Source organism: Scyliorhinus torazame, chromosome 9, assembly GCF_047496885.1.
Source record: "Scyliorhinus torazame isolate Kashiwa2021f chromosome 9, sScyTor2.1, whole genome shotgun sequence".
Classification (NCBI taxonomy): domain Eukaryota; kingdom Metazoa; phylum Chordata; class Chondrichthyes; order Carcharhiniformes; family Scyliorhinidae; genus Scyliorhinus; species Scyliorhinus torazame.
Window position 1 is genome coordinate 160171250 of NC_092715.1, and position 20291 is coordinate 160191540.

At 49.6% G+C, this 20291-nt stretch overlaps 1 protein-coding gene across 3 annotated transcripts in view; it reads left to right on the forward strand.

Moving 5' to 3' along the window:
* Positions 1-19555, forward strand: part of ntrk2a (neurotrophic tyrosine kinase, receptor, type 2a) — a 358867-nt gene extending 339312 nt beyond the window's left edge. For 2 of the 3 annotated variants that reach the window (XM_072516690.1, XM_072516692.1), the window contains exons 16-17: positions 14216-14374; positions 15200-19555. In XM_072516690.1, the coding sequence (XP_072372791.1) occupies positions 14216-14374; positions 15200-15385 (345 nt within the window). In that variant the 3' untranslated portion in view covers positions 15386-19555. Of the gene's footprint in view, positions 1-11127; positions 11290-14215; positions 14375-15199 lie in introns of those variants that run through there. The other variant, XM_072516693.1, reaches the window with a different exon arrangement.
* Positions 19556-20291: the final 736 nt, after the last annotated feature.

The window sequence follows — 20291 nt, forward strand, 5'->3', positions numbered from 1 at the left end:
GGGTCCTGGTTGGATCTGCCGCCTGCTGGCGTTGTCCAGAAAGGTGGAGTATAAGAGCCCGGGTTCTCCCAGCAGCCGCATTCTGTAACTGAGCTGCTGGGGAACAAGTCTTGCTTAATAAAGCCTCGATTGACTTCATCACTTCTCGACTTAAGTGAGTAATTGTTGCGCTACAATTTATTAAGCAAACTTAAAAAGACTATGGAGCTCCGGATGGCCCCGGAGTGCCTGCGAATCAGCCCCCATACAGCAAACTCGGCGGCCGTGTTTAAACACTGGCTAGCATGTTTCGAAGGTTACCTTCGAACGGCCCCCGGAGGATCAGAAAATGCAGGTCCTGCATTCCAGGGTGAGCACGGAGATCTACACGCTCATCGAAGACGCGGAGGATTTCCCGACGGCGCTCACCATGCTGAAAGGAGTCTACATTCGGCCCATAAACCAGGTCTACGCACGCCACCAACTCGCGACGAGACGGCAGATCCCCGGAGAATCGCTCGACGGGTTCTACAGCGCACTGTTGATTTTGGGGAGGAACTGCAACTGCCCGTCGGTGAGCGCAAACGAGCACACGGAGCTCCTAATCAGGGATGCTTTTGTGGCAGGTATGACTTCTTCTCAAATTCGCCAAAGACTGTTAGAGAGAAACTCGTTAGTACTCACAGAGGCACGGGCCCTTGCGGCCTCCCTCGACGTGGCCGCCCAAAATGCCGCGCCTACGGCCCCGACCACGCGGCAGCCCCTTGGGCTCCATGGACCCCCGTTGCGACCGACTCCCCGGCACCCCCCACACCCCCGCAGGCCTGCGCGGCTAGAGCACCAGACCATCCCGGTGGGCCCCGCTGCTATTTTTGCGGGCAGGCGAAACACCCCCGGCAGTGCTGCCCGGCCCGCTCAGCTATCTGTAAGAGCTGAGGCAAAAAGGGGCATTACTCAGCGGTGTGCCAGTCCTGGGGGGTCACCGCTATCTCCGGGGGAGAACGGGGACTCAACCCCCCTAACGATCCATGTGCGGCCCGCGGGCGCCGCCATTTTGGGTCCCGGATACCACGCGGGGAGGATGGGCGCCGCTATCTTCTGACCCCCCCGGCCACGTGCGATCCATGGGGGCGGCCATTTTGTCCGCCCCCTGACCGCGTGCGATCCATGGACGCCGCCATCTTGGCTGATAGCCAAGGACCCCAGCATAGACGGCTCCATTGGGTCTGAAGAAAACACAGCAATGCAACAATCAAGACTGGCTTCGGTGACCCTGGACCAATCGCGGTCCCGGACGCTCCAAACAGCAACAACAACGGTGCTGGTCAACGGGTACAAGACACCATGCCTGATCGACTCTGGGAGTACGGAAAGTTTTATCCACCCGGATACGGTAAGGCGCTGTTTTCTTTCCATTCGTCCGAACACCCAAAAGATTTTCCTGGCAGCGGGATCCCATTCCATAGAGATCAAAGGGTTCTGCATCGCGAACCTAACGGTGCAAGGGAGGGAGTTTAAGAATTATAGGCTTTACGTCCTTCCCAAACTCTGCGCTCCCACTCTCTTAGAGTTAGATTTCCAGTGTAACCTCCAGAGCCTAACGTTCCAATTTGGCGGCCCAATACCCCCACTCACTATCTGCAGCCTCGCAACCCTCAAGGTTGAACCGCCTTCCTTGCTTGCGAACCTCACCCCGGATTGCAAACCCATCGCCACTAGGAGCAGACGATACAGCGCTCAGGATCGGACGTTTATCCGGTCTGAAGTCCAGCGGCTACTGAAGGAAGGCATAATCCAGGCCAGCAATAGTCCCTGGAGAGCCCAGGTGGTAGTTGTGAAAACCGGGGAGAAGCAGAGGATGGTCGTAGACTATAGTCAGACCATCAATAGGTACACACAGCTAGATGCGTACCCTCTCCCCCGCATATCCAACATGGTCAATCGGATTGCACAGTACAAGGTCTTTTCCACCGTGGACCTCAAGTCCGCATACCACCAGCTCCCCATCCGCCCAGGTGACCGCAAGTACACGGCCTTCGAGGCAGATGGGCGGCTCTACCATTTTTTAAGGGTCGCATTTGGTGTCACGAACGGAGCCTCGGTCTTCCAACGGGAGATGGACCGAATGGTTGACCAGCACGGGTTGCAGGCCACGTTCCCATACCGCGACAATGTAACCATCTGCGGCCATGACCAGCAGGACCACGACGCCAACCTCCGCAAATTCCTCCAGACCGCTAACGCCCTGAACCTCACCTATAACGAGGAAAAATGCGTTTTTAGCATCAAACGTCTGGCCATCCTGGGATACGTAGTGCGCAATGGAGTGATAGGCCCCGACCCCGAACACATGCCCCCCCTTATGGAATTTCCCCTCCCCCACTGCTCCAAAGCCCTGAAACGCTGCCTGTGTTTCTTTTCGTACTACGCCCAGTGGGTCCCCCAGTACGCAGACAAGGCCCGCCCGTTAATCCAGTCAACTACCTTCTCCCTGTCGACAGAGGCCCGCCAGGCCTTCAGCCGCATCAAAGCGGATATCGCAAAGGCCACGATGCTCGCAATCGACGAGTCCCTCCCCTTCCAAGTCGAGAGCGACGCATCCGATGTAGCTCTGGCGGCCACTCTCAACCAAGCGGGCAGACCTGTGGCCATTTTCTCCCGGACCCTCCACGCCTCAGAAATCCGCCACTCCTCAGTGGAAAAGGAAGTCCAAGCCACAGTGGAAGCTGTGCGACATTGGAGGCATTACCTGGCCGGTAGGAGATTCACTCTCCTCACTGACCAATGGTCGGTAGCCTTTATGTTCGATAATGCACAGCGGGTCAAAATCAAGAATGACAAGATCTTGAGGTGGAGGATTGAGCTCTCCACCTATAACTATGAGATCTTGTATCGTCCCGGAAAGCTGACCAAGCCGTCCGATGCCCTATCCCGCGGCACATATGCCTACGCACAAGTAGACTGCCTCCAAGCCCTCCACGAGGACCTCTGCCACCCAGGGGCCACTCGATTCTACCATTTTGTGAAGTCCCGCAACCTCCCCTACTCTGTTGAGGAGGTCCGTACAGCCACCAGGAACTGCCAAATCTGCGCAGAGTGCAAACCGCACTTTTTCAGGCCAGATAGAGCGCACCTGATAAAGGCTTCCCGTCCCTTTGAACGCCACAGTTTGGATTTCAAAGGCCCCCTCCCCTCCACCGACCGCAACGCATACTTCCTAAACGTCGTGGACAAGTACTCCCGTTTCCCCTTCGCCATCCCCTGCCCCGACATGACAGCGGCCACAGTCATTAAAGCCCTCGGCACCATCTTTACACTGTTCGGTTTCCCCGCATACATCCATAGCGACAGGGGGTCCTCCTTCATGAACGACGAACTGCGTCAGTTCCTGCTCAGCAAGGGCATTGCCTCGAGCAGGACGACCAGTTACAACCCCTGGGGGAACGGTCAGTTGAGTGGGAGAACGGTACGGTCTGGAAGACCGTCCTACTGGCCCTAGGGTCCAGAAATCTCCCAGTTTCCCGGTGGCAGGAAGTCCTCCAGGATGCCCTCCACTCCATCCGGTCGCTGCTGTGTACCACCACTAACCAAACGCCTCACGAGCGCCTCCTTGTCTTCCCTAGGAAGTCCTCTTCCGGAACGTCGCTGCCTACCTGGCTGCCCCAGGACCCATCTTGCTCCGAAAGCATGTGCGGGCGCACAAATCGGACCCGTTGGTCGAGAGGGTTCACCTTCTCCACGCAAACCCTCAGTACGCCTACGTGGCATACCCCGACGGCCGACAGGACACGATCTCCCTGCGGGACCTGGCGCCCGCCGGAAACACACACACACCCCCAACACCGATCACCCCCTCTCTCCCACCGGCGCACCCCACGACCGCTCCCTTCCCAGGTGGATCGGTCCTCCTCCCGTGCCCGCCCAGGAGTAAAGAAACATGGACGAACAGCGCACCACTCCCAGAGATGACAGTGCCTGAGCCAGCACCTGCACCACCACCGGGGCTGAGGCGATCGACAAGGATGACCAGGGCACCCGCTCGACTCGTGGAATCCGCGTGACAAATACCTGTAAATAATTCTGACAAAACCTGTACATAGTTAACTGTTGGGCTAAATGCATAGCCATGGTACAAAATTAGTTCCAGGACCAACCTTGTAAACCCCTACCACCATACGAACCACCACCGCGCCGGGTTCTTTCTTAACAAGGGGTGAATGTGGTGGTATGTATTAGGGGTAGTACGTTACCTGTGAAGCCGAGAAGCTATTTGCTGACAGGTCCCGGGTCCTGTTTGGATCTGCCGCCTGCTGGCTCCGACCAGAAAGGCGGAGTATAAGATCCCGGGTTCTCCCAGCAGCCGCATTCTGTAACTGAGCTGCTGGGGAACAAGTCTTGCTTAATAAAGCCCCGCATGCGCGGGCATGCCGTGAGCGGCCGCTAACGCTCCCGCCCGTGCGCCGCCTGGAGATGTCATTTCCGCGCCAGCTGAATAAAGCCTCGATTGACTTCATCACTTCTCGACATGAGTGAGTAATTGTTGCGCTACAAGCTGGTACTAAACTAACATATTTCCATGAGATTAAAGGACAGTCATGAATATTTTAGGCAACAAAAACTGCTGAAACCAGGCTGGCATATAAATAACAAACAGTGCTGAGAGCTAGTTTTTAATTTTTAATAAGGTTTGAGCCATTTGACAATTATCACTCTCTGAAGGCTCAAGGCTATGACTATATATGAGTTCCTGCTGAAAGTACATAAATGTTGGTCAATAGGCTGAAAGAAGATTGTGAGATCTCACAATTGTGTTTTCTTACAGTGACTAGAAATTTTGATTGTGTCACAGTTTGTCTGTTTAAATTGTGATATTTGTTTATTCAGAATAAGGGGCGAAATTCTCCGACCCCCCCGCCGGGTCGGAGAATCAGCGGGGGCTGGCGTGAATCCCGCCCCTGCCGGTTGCCGAATTCTCGGGCACCGGATATTCGGCGGGGGCGGGAATCGCGCCAGGGCCCCCCCCGCGATTCTCCGGCCCGGATGGGCCGAAGTCCCGCTGCTAGAATGCGTGTCCCGCCGGTGTGGATTAAATCACCTACCTTACCGGCGGGACAAGGCGGCGCGGGCGGGCTTCCGGGTCCTGGGGGGGGGCACGGGGCGATCTGGCCCCGGGGGGTGCCCCAATGGTGGCCTGGCCCGCGATCGGGGCCCACCGATCCGCGGGCGGGCCTGTGCCGTGGAGGCACTCTTTTCCTTCCGCCTTCGCCACGGTCTCCACCATGGCGGAGGCGGAAGAGACTCCTTCCACAGCGCATGCGCGGGGATGCCGTGAGCGGCCGCTAACGCTCCCGCGCATGCGCCGCCTGGAGATGTCATTTCCACGCCAGCTGGCGGGGCACCAAAGGCCTTTTCCACCAGCTGGCGGGGCGGAAATTAGTCCGGCGCGGGCCTAGCCCCTTAAGATTGGGGCTCGGCCCCCCAAGATGCGGAGGATTCCACACCTTTGGGGCAGCGTGATGCCCGACTGATTTGCGCCATTTTGGGCGCCGGTCGGCGGACATCACGCCGATACCAGAGAATTTCGCCCAAGGTATCAGCCACTCATTTGCACAATGCTGGAGTCTTCCCAGTTTGTAATTGCGGAAAACTCAAATAGCTGTCTCCAGCTCAAGTAATTCACTTCTAGAAAAATAAATATAGGTGATTATTTTGACTCATTACTTACTCAAGTTGGATTTTGTTCGATTCCAGCTAAGGCACGGAATGAAGACTTGTTTCTGGATCAAAAATGGTGTAATCTGACTGAAGCTGGCCATCCATCTTGCTCACCAATAACAGAGCAGTGTCTGTGGTTATCATGGGGAACCTGGTAATCTAGAAACATCTGACCAGACACCTGAAAGCTGGGTGTTGGTTCCACAAGCGCGTGGAAACTCTTCTATTTTATTTGAAAGAAACGTACCTATAATTCTAGATCAAGGTTTCCTTCAAGTTAAGGATATGAAGTAGACACTGGGTAAGGTTATGGTTATTGTAGTTGAGCAAATTTATAGGTGATCACCAAACTTCCTTCATTAACTGACAATAATACTTAAATCAGAAGTCTGAGGTAACATTTTGATTTATTTTGTTAGTTCAATAAATGTATTTCATAGGTAGTGAAATCAGTGCTGGATTAATAGTTTTAGAAGTGCAGAGCGTTTAGGCTTTTAGCATGGTGGTGATTTTAATGCAAGAATCCTGGGGTCAAATTTCCTGGGTACATGTCAGATGAGAGCAACATAAAATGTACTCTGCCTGATCTAATCTGATTTTGGATCATGCCATTATCATGGGTCGAACATATCCTTGGAACAAGCTTACCCCTCAGTAAGGTCTTATGCTTGCAAACATGGGCATAAATCCAGCCTCTCAAGCCAGCAGCTGTGGTAATGGTGGCTGGCTGCAAGGCCCTTTGGGTGCTGCACAAAAACAGGCCTTCATCCCTGAACATACAACGGGAGACCTCACTTGCTCTAGGTGTAATCATTCCATCTCATCTCTGGAAAACTTCCACTTACACAGAAGTGGGCATAATCTCATAATTTCTGCTCCTTCCTTCTCTGAGTTGTCCCAAAGAATTGAGTATTTGCTGGGCTTAAAGGAGAGGAAAATCAGCCACCTTTGCCCAACTGTTTCGGCTGATGTATGATGGGAGAAATTATAGAGACTGCACACCTAAATTTTCAATTTGTGCTTCTGGTAGGCAAGGCATTGCACCTGGGAGTGCAGATTCATAAAATTACCCTGATATGTTTTGTAATCATGCATCAAAGAGAGATACTTGCTTTTATTTTTATTTTATTTAGAGTACCCAATTCATTTTTCCAATTAAGGGGCAATTTAGCGTGTTCAATTCACCTACCTTGCACATCTTTGGGTTGTGGGGGCGAAACCCACGCAAACACGGGGAGAATGTGCAAACTCCACACGGACAGTGACCCAGAGCCGGGATTGAACCTGGGACCTCAGCGCCGTGAGACTGCAGTGCTACCACTGCGCCACCGTGCTGCCCTATTTTTCTACAGTCTATTTGGCTTCAATGGATCAATTGAGCATTATTATTGTTACTGCAGAGATTGCCTTGACTATTGAACTAATAATGAAATTTTTGGAAAGGCAAAAGCTTGGTGACATCGTATAACTTCACTGACAATACCATCATTTCAGAACTGATTTCCTTTGTTCCTATTGTCTGTTTGTGGAGTAAAGTGAAAATCAAAAGGGGCCCCAATCTATGCTGTATGAAATATTGTTGAGCCTGTTCATAATGTTGAGTTGCACGGGTAGGGTGTTAGCCGGGGGTTGTGGGAGATTTCTACTGCACGTCTGGCAGAATTATAGGGTGTGATTGAACGGCCTCGTCACGCCCGACTCGGTGGCACGAAACGGCCGTTAAATCTCACGAGAGGCTTCTCACAAAATTTGCGATGTTCGGACGCCTCGTGAGTTCTAACGGCACCTCGTGAGATGTCATGATCTGGATCCCGCCCTCACAGGGCGAGCCATTACGCTCATTTAGATAAGATGGTGCCCAATAGTCCCGAGGCCTGGGAACGAACGCCCGTGCCTGGGAGACCTCCCCATAGCACCGTTTAGCCACACAAACATGGACCAGCCATAATGGCACCTAGGGGGTCTCCCAGGCCATTGGAGACCCCTGGGTGGTCAGGGGCAGAGCAGGATTTCTGCAGAGTTGGCTCTCCCTCTGGTACTTAGGCACCTTGGCGGTGCCAGGGTGCCACATTGGCACTGCCACCCTGGCACTGCCAAGGTGCCAGGGTGGCACTACCAAGGGCCAGGGCCTGAGAGGGATCCTGCCCATTAAAGTAGGGATGTGGGGGGCATGAAGGGTGGGTGAGGGTGGAGGGCGGGAATGAAGCAGCGTGCTAAAGGTGGGGGGGGTGAAGGCTGGGTGTTCTGTAAAGGGGGCCTGAAAAGAAGAGTTGGGGAGACCTGAAAAGGTGGGTCCTCAGTGACCCAGTAGTGGGATGTCCTCACTTGGAGGGTGTGGCTAATGCGCATGTGTGCGGGGTCACATTGCCCGTAGTTGGCACTGCAAGGATGTACACATGGCACTGCCAGGTTGGCATGGACACGGCCAGTGTGCCAGGCTAGCGGTGCAAAGGTGGTATTTTGCCTGCGCCGGGGATCGGGCCTAAGGGTGCCCAGCCCTTATGAGGTGGGGTGAGGGGGCCCCCGAGGACCCCTAATCACTGAGGGGGTCACGTGGGGGATTGAGAGATTGGGGCGCATTTTTGAATGGCTTCCCAATCTCTTCCTGCTCTGGCAAGCGGAGCTCTTCAGATCAGAAAATGAAGGTAGGCGCAGCCTCGGCAGGGCCTTGAGTGGCACGGTTAGCACTGTTGCTTCACAGCGCCAGGGTCCCAGGTTCGATTCCCGGCTTGGATCACTGTCTGTGCGGAGTCTGCACATTCTCCCCGTGTCTGCATGGGTTCCCTCCGGTTTCCTCCCATAAATCCTGAATGACGTGCGGTTAGGTGAATTGGACATTCTGAATTCTCCCTCTGTGTACCTGAACTGGCGCCGGAATGTGGCGACTAGGAGATTTTCACAGTAACTTCATTGCAGTGTAAGCCTACTTGTGGCAATAATAAAGATTATTAATATTATTCTCTGCTGAGACCTGAAAAAAATAACAGAGGGCGCGATTTAAGTAAATGGGAACAAAGTCAGCGAGCACATTTAGCCGCATGTTTCCCCGGGCTCGCAGTGCCGAGAAACACAATGCTATCGAATGGCACTCAAGTTAGATAAGGGGGCCTCAACGGGAAATGCGCAGCCAGGGCTGCACATACCTCCATTTTCTGCGCTGAGGAGCTCCGATCGGCAGAAGTCCTCAGTTTCGTGAGAGATTGGGCCGCCATTTTTAAATAGCATCCTGATCTCTGGTCCCGATGTGACCCCCCCCCCCATGTCCCAATTCACTAAGAGGTGTTCCCGGAACCCCCCCACCCACACATCCCCAACACACACGCAGGGCACCCCCGACCCGATCACCACTGCATGAAAATACTAGCTTGACACCTGGTGCTAACCTGGTACCCTGGCATTGCCACTTGGCCGCTTTGGCAGTTGGCACCTCAGCAGTGCTAGGGTTTCTCAAAGGACATTCACCTGGGGCCTCCCATCTCCTGGGAGACCCTCATGAATGCCGTTCGTTCTGGTCCACATTTGTGGAGACCAGTACTGAACGGGGCTCGCCCGAGATCTCCGAAGTGTAGGAGATAGATACCAATGCCTTGGTTGCCTCAGGGAACTGCAGATTACAGTGAGACCAGCTGTCCTGCTGTAATATGCAGATTTGCCGAAACGGGATCCCGCCCCAAGTGTGGGTAAATACAGGTGTGGATCTCACCGAAAAAGCTGGTGATAAACATGCCCCCAAGCACGCCCAAAGTGGCACTTACACCGAGATTTAATGGTCGCATTGCGCTTAAGCGAGAGTACAACGAGGTTGTTAGATTGCGGGAGAGACCAAAAACAGGAACCAAGCCGGATGCTGATCTGTTAGCGGTCTGACAGGTCTGCTCCCATTGGCCAAATCAGGATTCCACCGAGGCATGTTGAGAAATGAATAATCATCACGTAAGGCCAATCTCCATACAGTTAATCGGAGCGACCCCCTATCTAACCACCTCCCCAGCAAATGGTCACGGGGGCACCGATTAATTCAAATTCACCTTTTTAAAAAAGGGGAAGCTTCTGGAGGGCTGCTGTGGGGATCCAAGGAGGTGAGTAGCCATCTACACTCCCGGGCAATGTGCCTGAGGGCACTGGGGTTTCTGCCCTGGTGCTCGGAGGGAGAGGTGGGGGAGCCCCGGCCAACATCCGAACACCCAGGGACTGGGCCCCTGCACCAGAGACATTTCGGTAACTAGAGGCTGGGAGTGTGCACCGGGGTGGGGACCAGCACCTGGTCCAGGTAACGTTACGTGTGGTTTTCTGGGTACAGGGTGTAGGGTCCAGTGAGCAGCGGCCGCCACTGTGGCCGAGGTTGCGTGGGCGGGGTGTGTTGGGTGACAGGGGATGTTGGCGTGGAAGCTGTGAGAATGGGGGGGAGAGAGAATGGGGGAGGAGGGGGTAGCAATGGGGGGGGGAATAGGGGGCATGGGGAGAAGAGTCATCCAGTGGGTGACCATATTCCCGGGGAGATGGGGCATGGAATTGGTGCCCCATGACCCGCATTGCGGAGGAAAGTGACAGAGGCATCATATTGGTTGAGGTCAATGATTTTTAATAATTTACACATGACCCCAACTGTCCCAATCTCCTGATGGTGCTGCCGCACTCTCTCCACCCCTCCCACACGCTCCTCCCACCATTCCCCCCCAGAACATACCTAGCCCCCCCTTACCCAATCCTGCCTCCCCCCCAGTGCCCTCTCATTGATCCTTAGCATTCCATCCTCTACTGCTGCGTCTAGGTGTGTCCCCAGAGTACACATCAGAGGTAGAGACAACCTGCTGCCTACCGCGTCCCATAGCCTTGGATGCCCCTGGTGGGCATCCCCTGGGGACACTGGGGCCGGAGGACCCGGTGCACTTGCCGGCAGCACATGCCCACCATGCCACCCTGTTCCGGGTGCTGACTCCAACACGCACCGTTGTCATTGGGGTAGGTCTCGGGGGAGCGGGTGGCCACCATTGCCACTCTATAATATGGCTCCGGGTTGGCACCCAGCGCTCCCTCCTCCAGGCCTGTGTCCATAGAGCCCTGGGGTTCACCTCGGGATGGAGGGGCAGTTGGATTGAGCCAGTGGGTTCATCATTTGCGGCGTGAAGCCCGTGGGGCGTCCTTAAGTCGCCCAATTATTGTTTTATCGCGGTAATGGCCTCGCCGATCCAAGCGCTGGGAAGCTCACAGCAGTTCCCGTTCGCTACCACACTTGGAAACCTTTTGGTTAGATCGCGTCCTGAGATGTTTTTCCGTTAAATTGCACCCATAGTAGCAGAGAAGGAGCAATTCCTAGCCAATGTTTTAAATGCTTTTTTGCCATACATGAAGGAGCTATGAATAATTTTACCAAAAATCACCAGTTGATTGAAATGTTTTAATAAATTGCATTCTAAATTTTTAATATTTCAGGATTGGTGTATTGGATCCCTAATAAGAAAGCTCATTCTGAATCCAGTGGGAAATCTGGAAAAATGTCCCTACTTCCCTTTTAAACAGTTATGGAGTGGCGTTAACCTTGGCTACATTGAGGACAGCTGGTCGGACATTTCCAGCTGAGGAAGAAAAGAGGAACAAGAGAAAAATAAATGAGAGAAGCATGCAAAATTCTGAAAAATAAAAATCTGTATTTTGCTTATTCATTGTTTCTGATACATACAAATGATTGCGAATTTATCGCTGAGCATTTTGATCCAGGCTGAATGATTGTTATCCCCTCCAGTGTAGGCAGATTCTAATCCCAATAAAATGCTGTTATTGAAATCCACCCAATTTTGTTACAATGAAGGGGTAAAATTATGTGTGGGGCAGCACATTAATATTAATCAATATAGTCATAGGCAAGAAAATAATTGTCATATATCCAGTAATATTCTTATTCCACATCCATTGCAGTAACAAATGCATTTGCTTTATGCAATAAGAGCGAACGACTAAAATTTGTCCATTTTTGAAGTATTTCAGTAGTCCAGATAAAATAGTAACTCTGGCTGTCAATGTTGCTAAGATACAGATAAGAGATTTCCACAAATGTAGCTTGGCTGTGTGAACTTTGATCCGTGTCATGTTTTAAAAAATCCAGGTCCATCTTAAATACTGAGAGGCTGATATTTCCAGCTATGCAGAATAACTTGCACAGTGGAGAAAAAGCAAATTATTAAGAAAATAAATGCCTTCACAGAATCAATTTCTTCAATAAAGCAGTATTCCGCAGGGCTGTTAGGACTGTAGGAAAATCAGGATGAGATTTATGATCAAAAAAAGTGAGATATGTCACAAAACTCCTCTAAACAAATTGAGCTGTGTTCACTTTTAAGAGTGGGATAGATCAAAACAGGCCATATTTTGAAACCAAGTACGTGAGTCAGAATCCGAATGACTAAAATTGGGCAAACATTGTATAAATAAAAGCAAAATACTGTGGACACTGAAGATTTGGAATAAAAACAGCAAGCACTGGAAAATCCCAGCATGTCTGACAATACCTGTGGAGGGGGAAACCGAGTTAATTATTCAAGTTTAACATGATTCTCCGTTAGAGTTCTAAACAGGCGTCATATTGGACTCAAAGCATTAACTCTGTTTCTCTCTCCACAGATGCTGCTGGACATTGTATAAACTTCAGTCTCAGTTCAGCCTCAATCACATTTATAAGGCAACATTTTCTGTGCACCCTGCGGTGTGTTTCGTGGCGGTGGAGGCAACCCGCCATTGGCTGGCAGTGGGATCTTCTGATCCTGCTACTGTCAATGGGGTCTCCCGTTCCATCCACGCTCCCCCCACACCCCAGCTCCTGGAAACCGCGGTGGGGGTTCGCCAACAGCGGGACGGGAAGATGCCACCGGAGAGAATGGCTGGAAAATTCCGGCCATAGTATGTCTTAAGTGTAATGTGTGTATTGGCGTGATTCTCTGTTAGCCGACACCAAAACCGGGAAATGCGATTTGGCGGAGAATAGCTCCCAGCGCCAAAATCGATGCAGGTGTCGATTTGACGGCAAATCGCAATTCTCCGTCTCCTCGAAAACGGCGTCAATGGGAGTAGACACCGATTGCATATCATTAGCGGGCCCAGCCCAGTACTCTCCAGGGCCTCCGTGATTCTCCGCCTCCGAGTTCCCGGCGGCGTGGTTCATTTGTGCTTTTAAATATCGTGAAACCAGTGTGGCGGCTGCTGAAGGAGAGAGGGGGTTACGGAAAGTGTCCAACATGGCCATAGTGTGCTGACAGTTGTGTCGCTGGCTGGGGGGAATCTGGCAGGGCTGGGGGAGTAGTGGGGGGTGGCCAGTAGGTGGGCTGTAGGATCAGGTTGGGCGGATATCGAACACCATTGCCGCAGCCGACAAAGCAGCCATGCAGCTGCGCACACCGCAAACAGCCCGCTTTGAAGCTGGTGCCATGGTCATATAGGTGTCCCCCAAGGCACCCCCCTGGATGCCCTCTGGCTCCAGACGACCCATCAGCTGTGTGGGCATGCTGCAGCACAACCAGTGCCATACATTTGGCTCGGATAAGTGTGTGTGGGGAGTGTAATATGTATGTGCGACTGCAACTTGTCAGCCTCCTGAGTGTCGACCATGGACCCAGCATATCCCGCACCATTTTTCAGTGGAATCGAGGAAAATAAGATTAGCAGCTGCTACTACCACACGGCACCAGTATCTCCACTGTGGTTGCCACCCTAGCAGTATTGGCCTCAGTGCCACACATTGTCGGCACCACCTCTTGTGCTAGTGCTTTGCCCCTCACCGGTAGTGGAATCGGTCCAGGTGCGGTGCTGGTTTGTCTGTTGTAAAAGTCCACACTTAGGGCGAGATTCTCCGTTACCCGACGCCGATATCGTAATTGCCGATCGGGCAGAGAATCCTTTTGACTCCAAAATCGGGGGCGGTGCCTATCTTCAGATGCTCCGCCCCCTCCAAGTCAGAGTCTTCGGGGAGTACGTCGCGTGCCGTTGAGGCTGCCTCAGGCTGTCATCTGAAGGCCCTCCCCGATGCTCCTCCCCTGATGGGCCGATTTCCCGATGGCGCGGGACACATGTCCAGCACCGCCACAGTCGCGGGGGGGGGGGGGTTGCTGTTCAGTTGGTATGGGGTGCTTTGGCGGAGACTGGGGGGGCTGAAGGGGGTGGTTTAGGGATGGCGAGAGGGGTACAGGAGGGCACTAACTGGCAGGTCGGGTCAGCACGCCACGGACCCGGCCATTCTCCGGCCGTTTTCGGCTCGGGAGCCAGGTGTTTTTTCCGGCGCGGCTGATAGCCCCTTACCAGTCCTGGGATTGGTGAGGGTGCAGCGCCGATTTTGCGGCCGTAAAACACCACTGTTTCCACGCCGGCGTCACCACTTCGCTGCAAAATCAGAGAAGCCAGTCCTTAGTCTCAGATACGGAGAATCCCGCCATTGTCTTTTTGCAAAGGACTACTATATTTCCGAACTCTCTTTTATTTCTCTATGTCATTCTTCCATTCAGATATATTGACACCTCATTTTCTTTATTTTTAGGTTGGTGGTCATACAATGCTCCCCATTCGTTGGATGCCTCCTGAGAGCATTATGTACAGGAGATTCACCACTGAAAGTGATGTCTGGAGCTTGGGCGTGGTGTTATGGGAGATCTTTACCTACGGAAAGCAACCGTGGTACCAGCTGTCAAACAATGAGGTTTGTAGAAGATTTTATAAACTGTAGTCAAAAGGTAATAGCCGTTCTTTAAAAGTATGCCAAACAAGGAGTTGTTTCTGGGAGAGAGAACAGCGACTCCCTTTACTCATATGTTCCCAGAATTCCTATAGTGCAGAAGTAAGCCATTTGGCCCATCGAATCTACACTGACCATCTGAAAGGGCACTCTACCTAGCCCCACTACCCCACCCTAGCCCTGTAACCTCACCTAACCTTTGGACACAATGGGACAATTCAGCATGGCCAATCCACCTAACCTGCGCATCTTTGGACTGTGGGAGGAAACCAGAGCACCTGGAAGAAACTCACGCAGACACGGGGAGAATGTGCAAACTCCAACAGACAGTCACCCGGGACCAGAATTGCACCCGGGTCCCTGGCGCTGTGAGGAGCCAGCACTAACCACTGTGTCGCCCATGTTGCCTGAAAACATCAAGCATTATGGTGCCCTGGAGCAGGGATGATTGCAAGTTTGATCACCATTTGCTCGGTGCTTTATCCAAGCTTAGTCAGATAGGCAGGGATTAAGCAGATACCACAACATCCACAATTAGGGGAGAGGGAAATTTGGAGAGGTGGGTAGTCTCTGGCACTCTTGGAGACTGATTAAAGGGGTTATTGTCGGCAAACGAGGAACAGTATTAATAGCGAGCCTCTAAGATACAGGCATCTAGCATGGCATTGAGGTAAAAGGAAGCAAAAGTACAAAACCAAGGGAACAGAGTTGGCATAAAGATATTTGCCAGTCAAATTCTAAAGATGAAGCAGCTGCTAATCTTATTTTCCTCTGCTTTGTTTCCACCAGGTTATCGAATGCATCACACAAGGCCGTGTGCTGCAACGGCCTCGGACCTGCCCAAAAGAAGTGTATGACCTGATGCTCGGTTGCTGGCAACGTGAACCACACATGAGGCTCAACATCAAGGAAATTCACAGTCTCCTCCAGACATTGGCAAAGGCCTCCCCGGTCTATCTGGATATTCTTGGCTAAGCACTACTTTCACAATTGTAGGCGTGCGTGTGTGTGCGAGATTGTTGCTGCATTACGAAGAAACGTGCTCTGATCCCTGACAGTATTAATCGCAATGAGGAGAAGCTTCAAAAAGCAAAATATGGCAAAACCTCTCCATCTGTAGACATGTTATTGACTTCGGGTTTTATCATTCTCACTCAAATTGACCTGGCTTTTACTCATTTGCAATTCTGCCTTGACGCAGGCCTTAATGTAACTGATTATTCTGCTGAAGTCAGTCAAAATTTCTCACTGCAATTAACAAAGATTCTCAGTGATTTGCCTTTGATTTGGATGAAAAAAGGGAAGAACAGATGACTGAATCATCAACACCCAGCTGCAACACAAAGAAAGGAAAACAATTGATTCAACTATGTATATTCCACATGCCATGAACAAAAATCTTAGCTGAGACTGAGGAAATACAAATGTATATGGAAAGCATTTTTAATTCAATGAAGGAGGCATTATATCATGATTTACTGCATACTGATAATTTAATAGGCTTCAAGTTCACCAGTGGACTCTCTAAAACTGACATTGAAAACATGGTATTATTTAGCCACTTCACTTAAGCCCATTATACAGACACTTTTCCCGGCTTCTTGCTTTTTCTGTTTTTTTTTGCATTGAATAACATGTCTCACAAAGAATCAAGTGCAATACAACAATTTGCTGTGAACCGGGCATCTAGAACAATGTGTGACTTTAATTATGGGAATGTAGTCTCCAGGCAGGCTTTCTGAGCTTCAGGCTGGAGCGGGCTGTAATGTTCGGTATTAATTTCAGGGTCAAATACTGAAGGTGATTGACTTTAATAACACAGCACTTGTAGTTGTCTAGGCAAATCATCTGAAAATGTACTTATCCTAAAGCATTTTTCCCCTCTGGTATGTGAGTGAAATATAATTGTGCATGATCCTAATACCATAATGTATGTACAAAATATCGCTCATATCTTGTACACCTTTTAGATGTAGGATGTTATCCATAATGGTGTTACATATATTTAATTAGAAACCCTATTGGAGGCCATTAGCTGCAGGAAATGGCCTTATGCTTTAACAGTACTCTGGGATGATAGAAATGCAGAAATATGGACAAATTTATAAAGATCATATAATCTGCAAAGAGACAGTGAAGTTAAGTCCCAAGGGTAGACAGAAGTGATCCTATAATTAACATATGATAGCCATGTTGCTATGGTATCTCCATTCTCAGCATCCTTTGCTTGCTTAATTTCTTTTCTCTCTAATAATATTCTGACAGATAGAGCATGGGTGCATTGCAGTACAAGATGCATGGTCGACAGCTCATGACTAGCTTGTTGACATATAAATCTCAGTTATCTGTTGATGCTGGGGAACCCTAGGTTAGATTTCATATCTGTTTGACAAGTTCAGACTGGAGTAAGCGCTTGTTGTCTGTCAAAACCTAACGTTTTCTCCTTTTAAAAGCATACTCCCTCTGTGAGGGAGCACAGCTGTAACTTGTAACTGCATTCAGCAACAAAGCATGGATTGCTCTTAGGATTTGTCTGTTCTCCTATTTTATCAAAACACTTGAGGAGATCTGTATAGGATATCCATTCAATTTTTAAAATTTTATGGCCAAATATTTAATAATTTAATACTTTAGTTTATTTACAATTTTTTATTTTTTACATAATTTATTAATTAGAGCATAACTGCATTTAATTGTTTTGCTTCCTTAAGTGGGGTTCAAATGGCTGTTAATTAGCAAAATAATTCTGAGTTGTATATAAATGCCAGAGGTTATTTTTCATTATGTCCTGCTATTCACTTGAGATTTGATGGATTCATTAAACTGAATTCTTAACTACCAGAGCCACGGTAGTTCAGAGAGATATAAAATGAATTTACACCCCGTGGATATGCAGGGTAGCATAACGGATACTCTCAGGATGATCCACCAAGCGACCTGAGATCAATGGAATTTTGTTAGGCAATGGTATCAAGAAATGTGAAGCAAAAGCAGGCGAATGGAGTCGAGGTAGGAATTGACCTTGCTCTGTTTGAATGGGGGAACCTCTGGCCTACTCCCATTCCTAGATTCCAATGCTCCCTTGTTCCTATAATCTGAAGGATGTACCTTCCATCTACTTTTAGGCATACTAACTAAATGATACTGCATTGTAATATTAGTGCAGATGTACAAAGAGCAAGAACTTGGTAGTTTTTGTTGTAAATCTCAGCCGACCACAATATAACATTGAACTCAGCAAGTAGGTCTTTCTTCAAGAGGTTCAAAATTTCTGGACATTTGAATTGTTGATACCACTCAAAAATATAAGTTACTGGCTATTAAGCTGATAAAATCACATCTATTTCTTACACTACATTATCTGCTGCTCTTACCTTTTGTAAAAGGTAATGAATACAGACATGATAAATGAGGAAGAAATGTCCTCAACAATGACTATTTGCTGATGAAATCTCAAAATACTTTGTGGGCATAAACTGTGGCATATGTTTGTCTTAACAGGTTGAAAATAAATCAACAAATGAGGTAACTTCTATGAAACATTTTTGTGAATTCTGTAGATGTTGAAGTGTGGCATCGATGGTGTAATACTGCTTTAGGCTCATGATTGACATGTGCCATGCCTGACATCAACTAAGTTTAACATTTTAGGAGATTCATGTATTAGCAATAGTTGGACCAAGGCACTGAAAGGGGCTGTTTCTGTAAAAATAAACACTACTGTCACCAGAACCTGGAGAAATCTTTAGCTATATTCATATTTGATTAAAAGTCTTGTGCTGTGGTTATATTCTATCTGTTAATGAGCAACTGACTCCTTGTACATTGGATTTATGATGGACTGGGAAAGCACAAACAACATCAAACGACATATTAAATAACAGAATTGCAACTCTTTTATTTAACATTACATTATCGGGAATAGTTTCCGATCAAGCCAAATACAGGCCCAGTGTAGGTTAGCTTCATTATTTGATTATGGTATAAATATAGTTTCAACAGTTCAAAGGTCAATGGATAATTCAGCTTGATTTTGTGGCTTTAAAACATTTCTTATTGGTAGTAGATTATCTTGCCAATGTCAACAAGCCAATCCTCCCTTCATTAGAAATTGCTTGCCTACAGCATTGGGAAGCCAGAGATATTCGTGTCCTCATCTACAAACACAAGTTTTCCAACCTCTTGGAACAGAAACTGTGGCCTTGTGTATTTTTTTAAACTCAGCTGAACATGTAATATATTTTTCTCTTTTGTTCTGGTTAATTATATTTTTCAGCGTCGCCCTAAATAAAACGTCCGATGACATTTATGTGTTCTGTGTCTTTTCCCAAAACTGCACAGATGTTGGGCGGGATTCTCCGTCCCGCCAGCCCTGTTTTCCGGTGCGGCGCGCCCCCGCCGGCAGCGTGTTCCTCCGTTCTGGCAGCCAGACATTGGGGTTTCCCATTGTGGCATCCCATGCCGTCGGGAAATCCGCGGGCATGCCGTCGGGAAATCCGCGGGCATGCTGCCAGCAAAGCAGTGGATCCCGCCGACAGAGAATTCCACAGGTTGAGTTTAAGATTTGCAGGGGCTAGATTATCATCATGTGTCCAATTGCATGGAGTGGAAGCCAGAAGATCCATACACGCTACCTAGTTTGATGGATTTGCTCAGAAGTCTTGCCAATTCTCACACTTGGGTCTCATCTCCATTATTGTCAACAAGGGCTGAAGATCCAGCAGATTCGGCGCAATGCTCAGCCAGTGGAGATAGCGAGTGGCAGTGGAGGAGGTGATCCCAAGGGACGAAGCAGCAGGTGGATTTTTGTGGGGCTGGAAGAATCACTAATTCCACAAAAATCACTTTAAAAGTTTAACGTGTCTGGTTTTGAGCAACATGCTGAACAAATTGGCCTCATGCTGTCTTTATGCTGAAACCTTTGCCTTTTTTTTCTGTTACAGTCTGTTGTACAACGTTTATTTCTTGAATGGTCTATGTAGCACTTGGCTGATTTTTAGATGATGCCTAAGTACCTGTGTTATATATTTGTACGTTGAAATGTGACCAGTTTCTCAAATTGAAATGGAAAGTTTCTTGTGATACAACAAATTGAGTGGAAAAATTCTGTCTTACAATAAACATTACCATCAGAAACATATATTTTATGCTGTTTTGTTGTTAATACATTTAGAGCAAAGGCTATCTAAATGCAGAGATGAGATTATAGGCATCTGCCAACAAATGCATGCTTGGTGTGAAAACCGCTTCCAGATACTAAAACTGTTTTCGGAACATGACACATGTCATGCACATTTAGATGAACTCTTCCAAATTCATGGTGCGGGATCCTCCGTCAGCCAACACCGAAATCGGGAAAGGTGATTGGACGGAGAATCAGTTCCAATGCCAAAATCGTGGCGGGCCCCGGGTTCATGCTAAATCTCAATTCTCCGGTGACTCGACAACAACGCCAATGCATTCTACTCCGCACGTACAGTTTGGTCCTGTTCATCTGGGGCAGGTTTGCATATCATTAGCATGCCTGACCCAGTATTCTCCGAGGCCTCCGCGATTCCCCACCTCTACTGGGGAGAATTCCCGAAGGCGAGATTCATTTCTGCTTTTAAAAATTGAGAAACAGGCATCGTGGCTGATGAGGGAGAGAGGAGGTGGGACACGGAGAGGCACGATCGTGATCTGCCGGTCCTGACATTGGCTGGGCCGGCCGGGGGCGGGGGGGGTGAGGGTGAGGGCGTGACAGGGGGACAGACTGTGGGACCGGATACCCCCCCCACAGGACTGGGGCAGTGTCCAGGCATGGACCGCCATTGCCGCAGACTGCAAGGCAGCCATCTCGCTGTCCACCTCACTAACCACCTATCTTGGCTCCTGGTTCCGG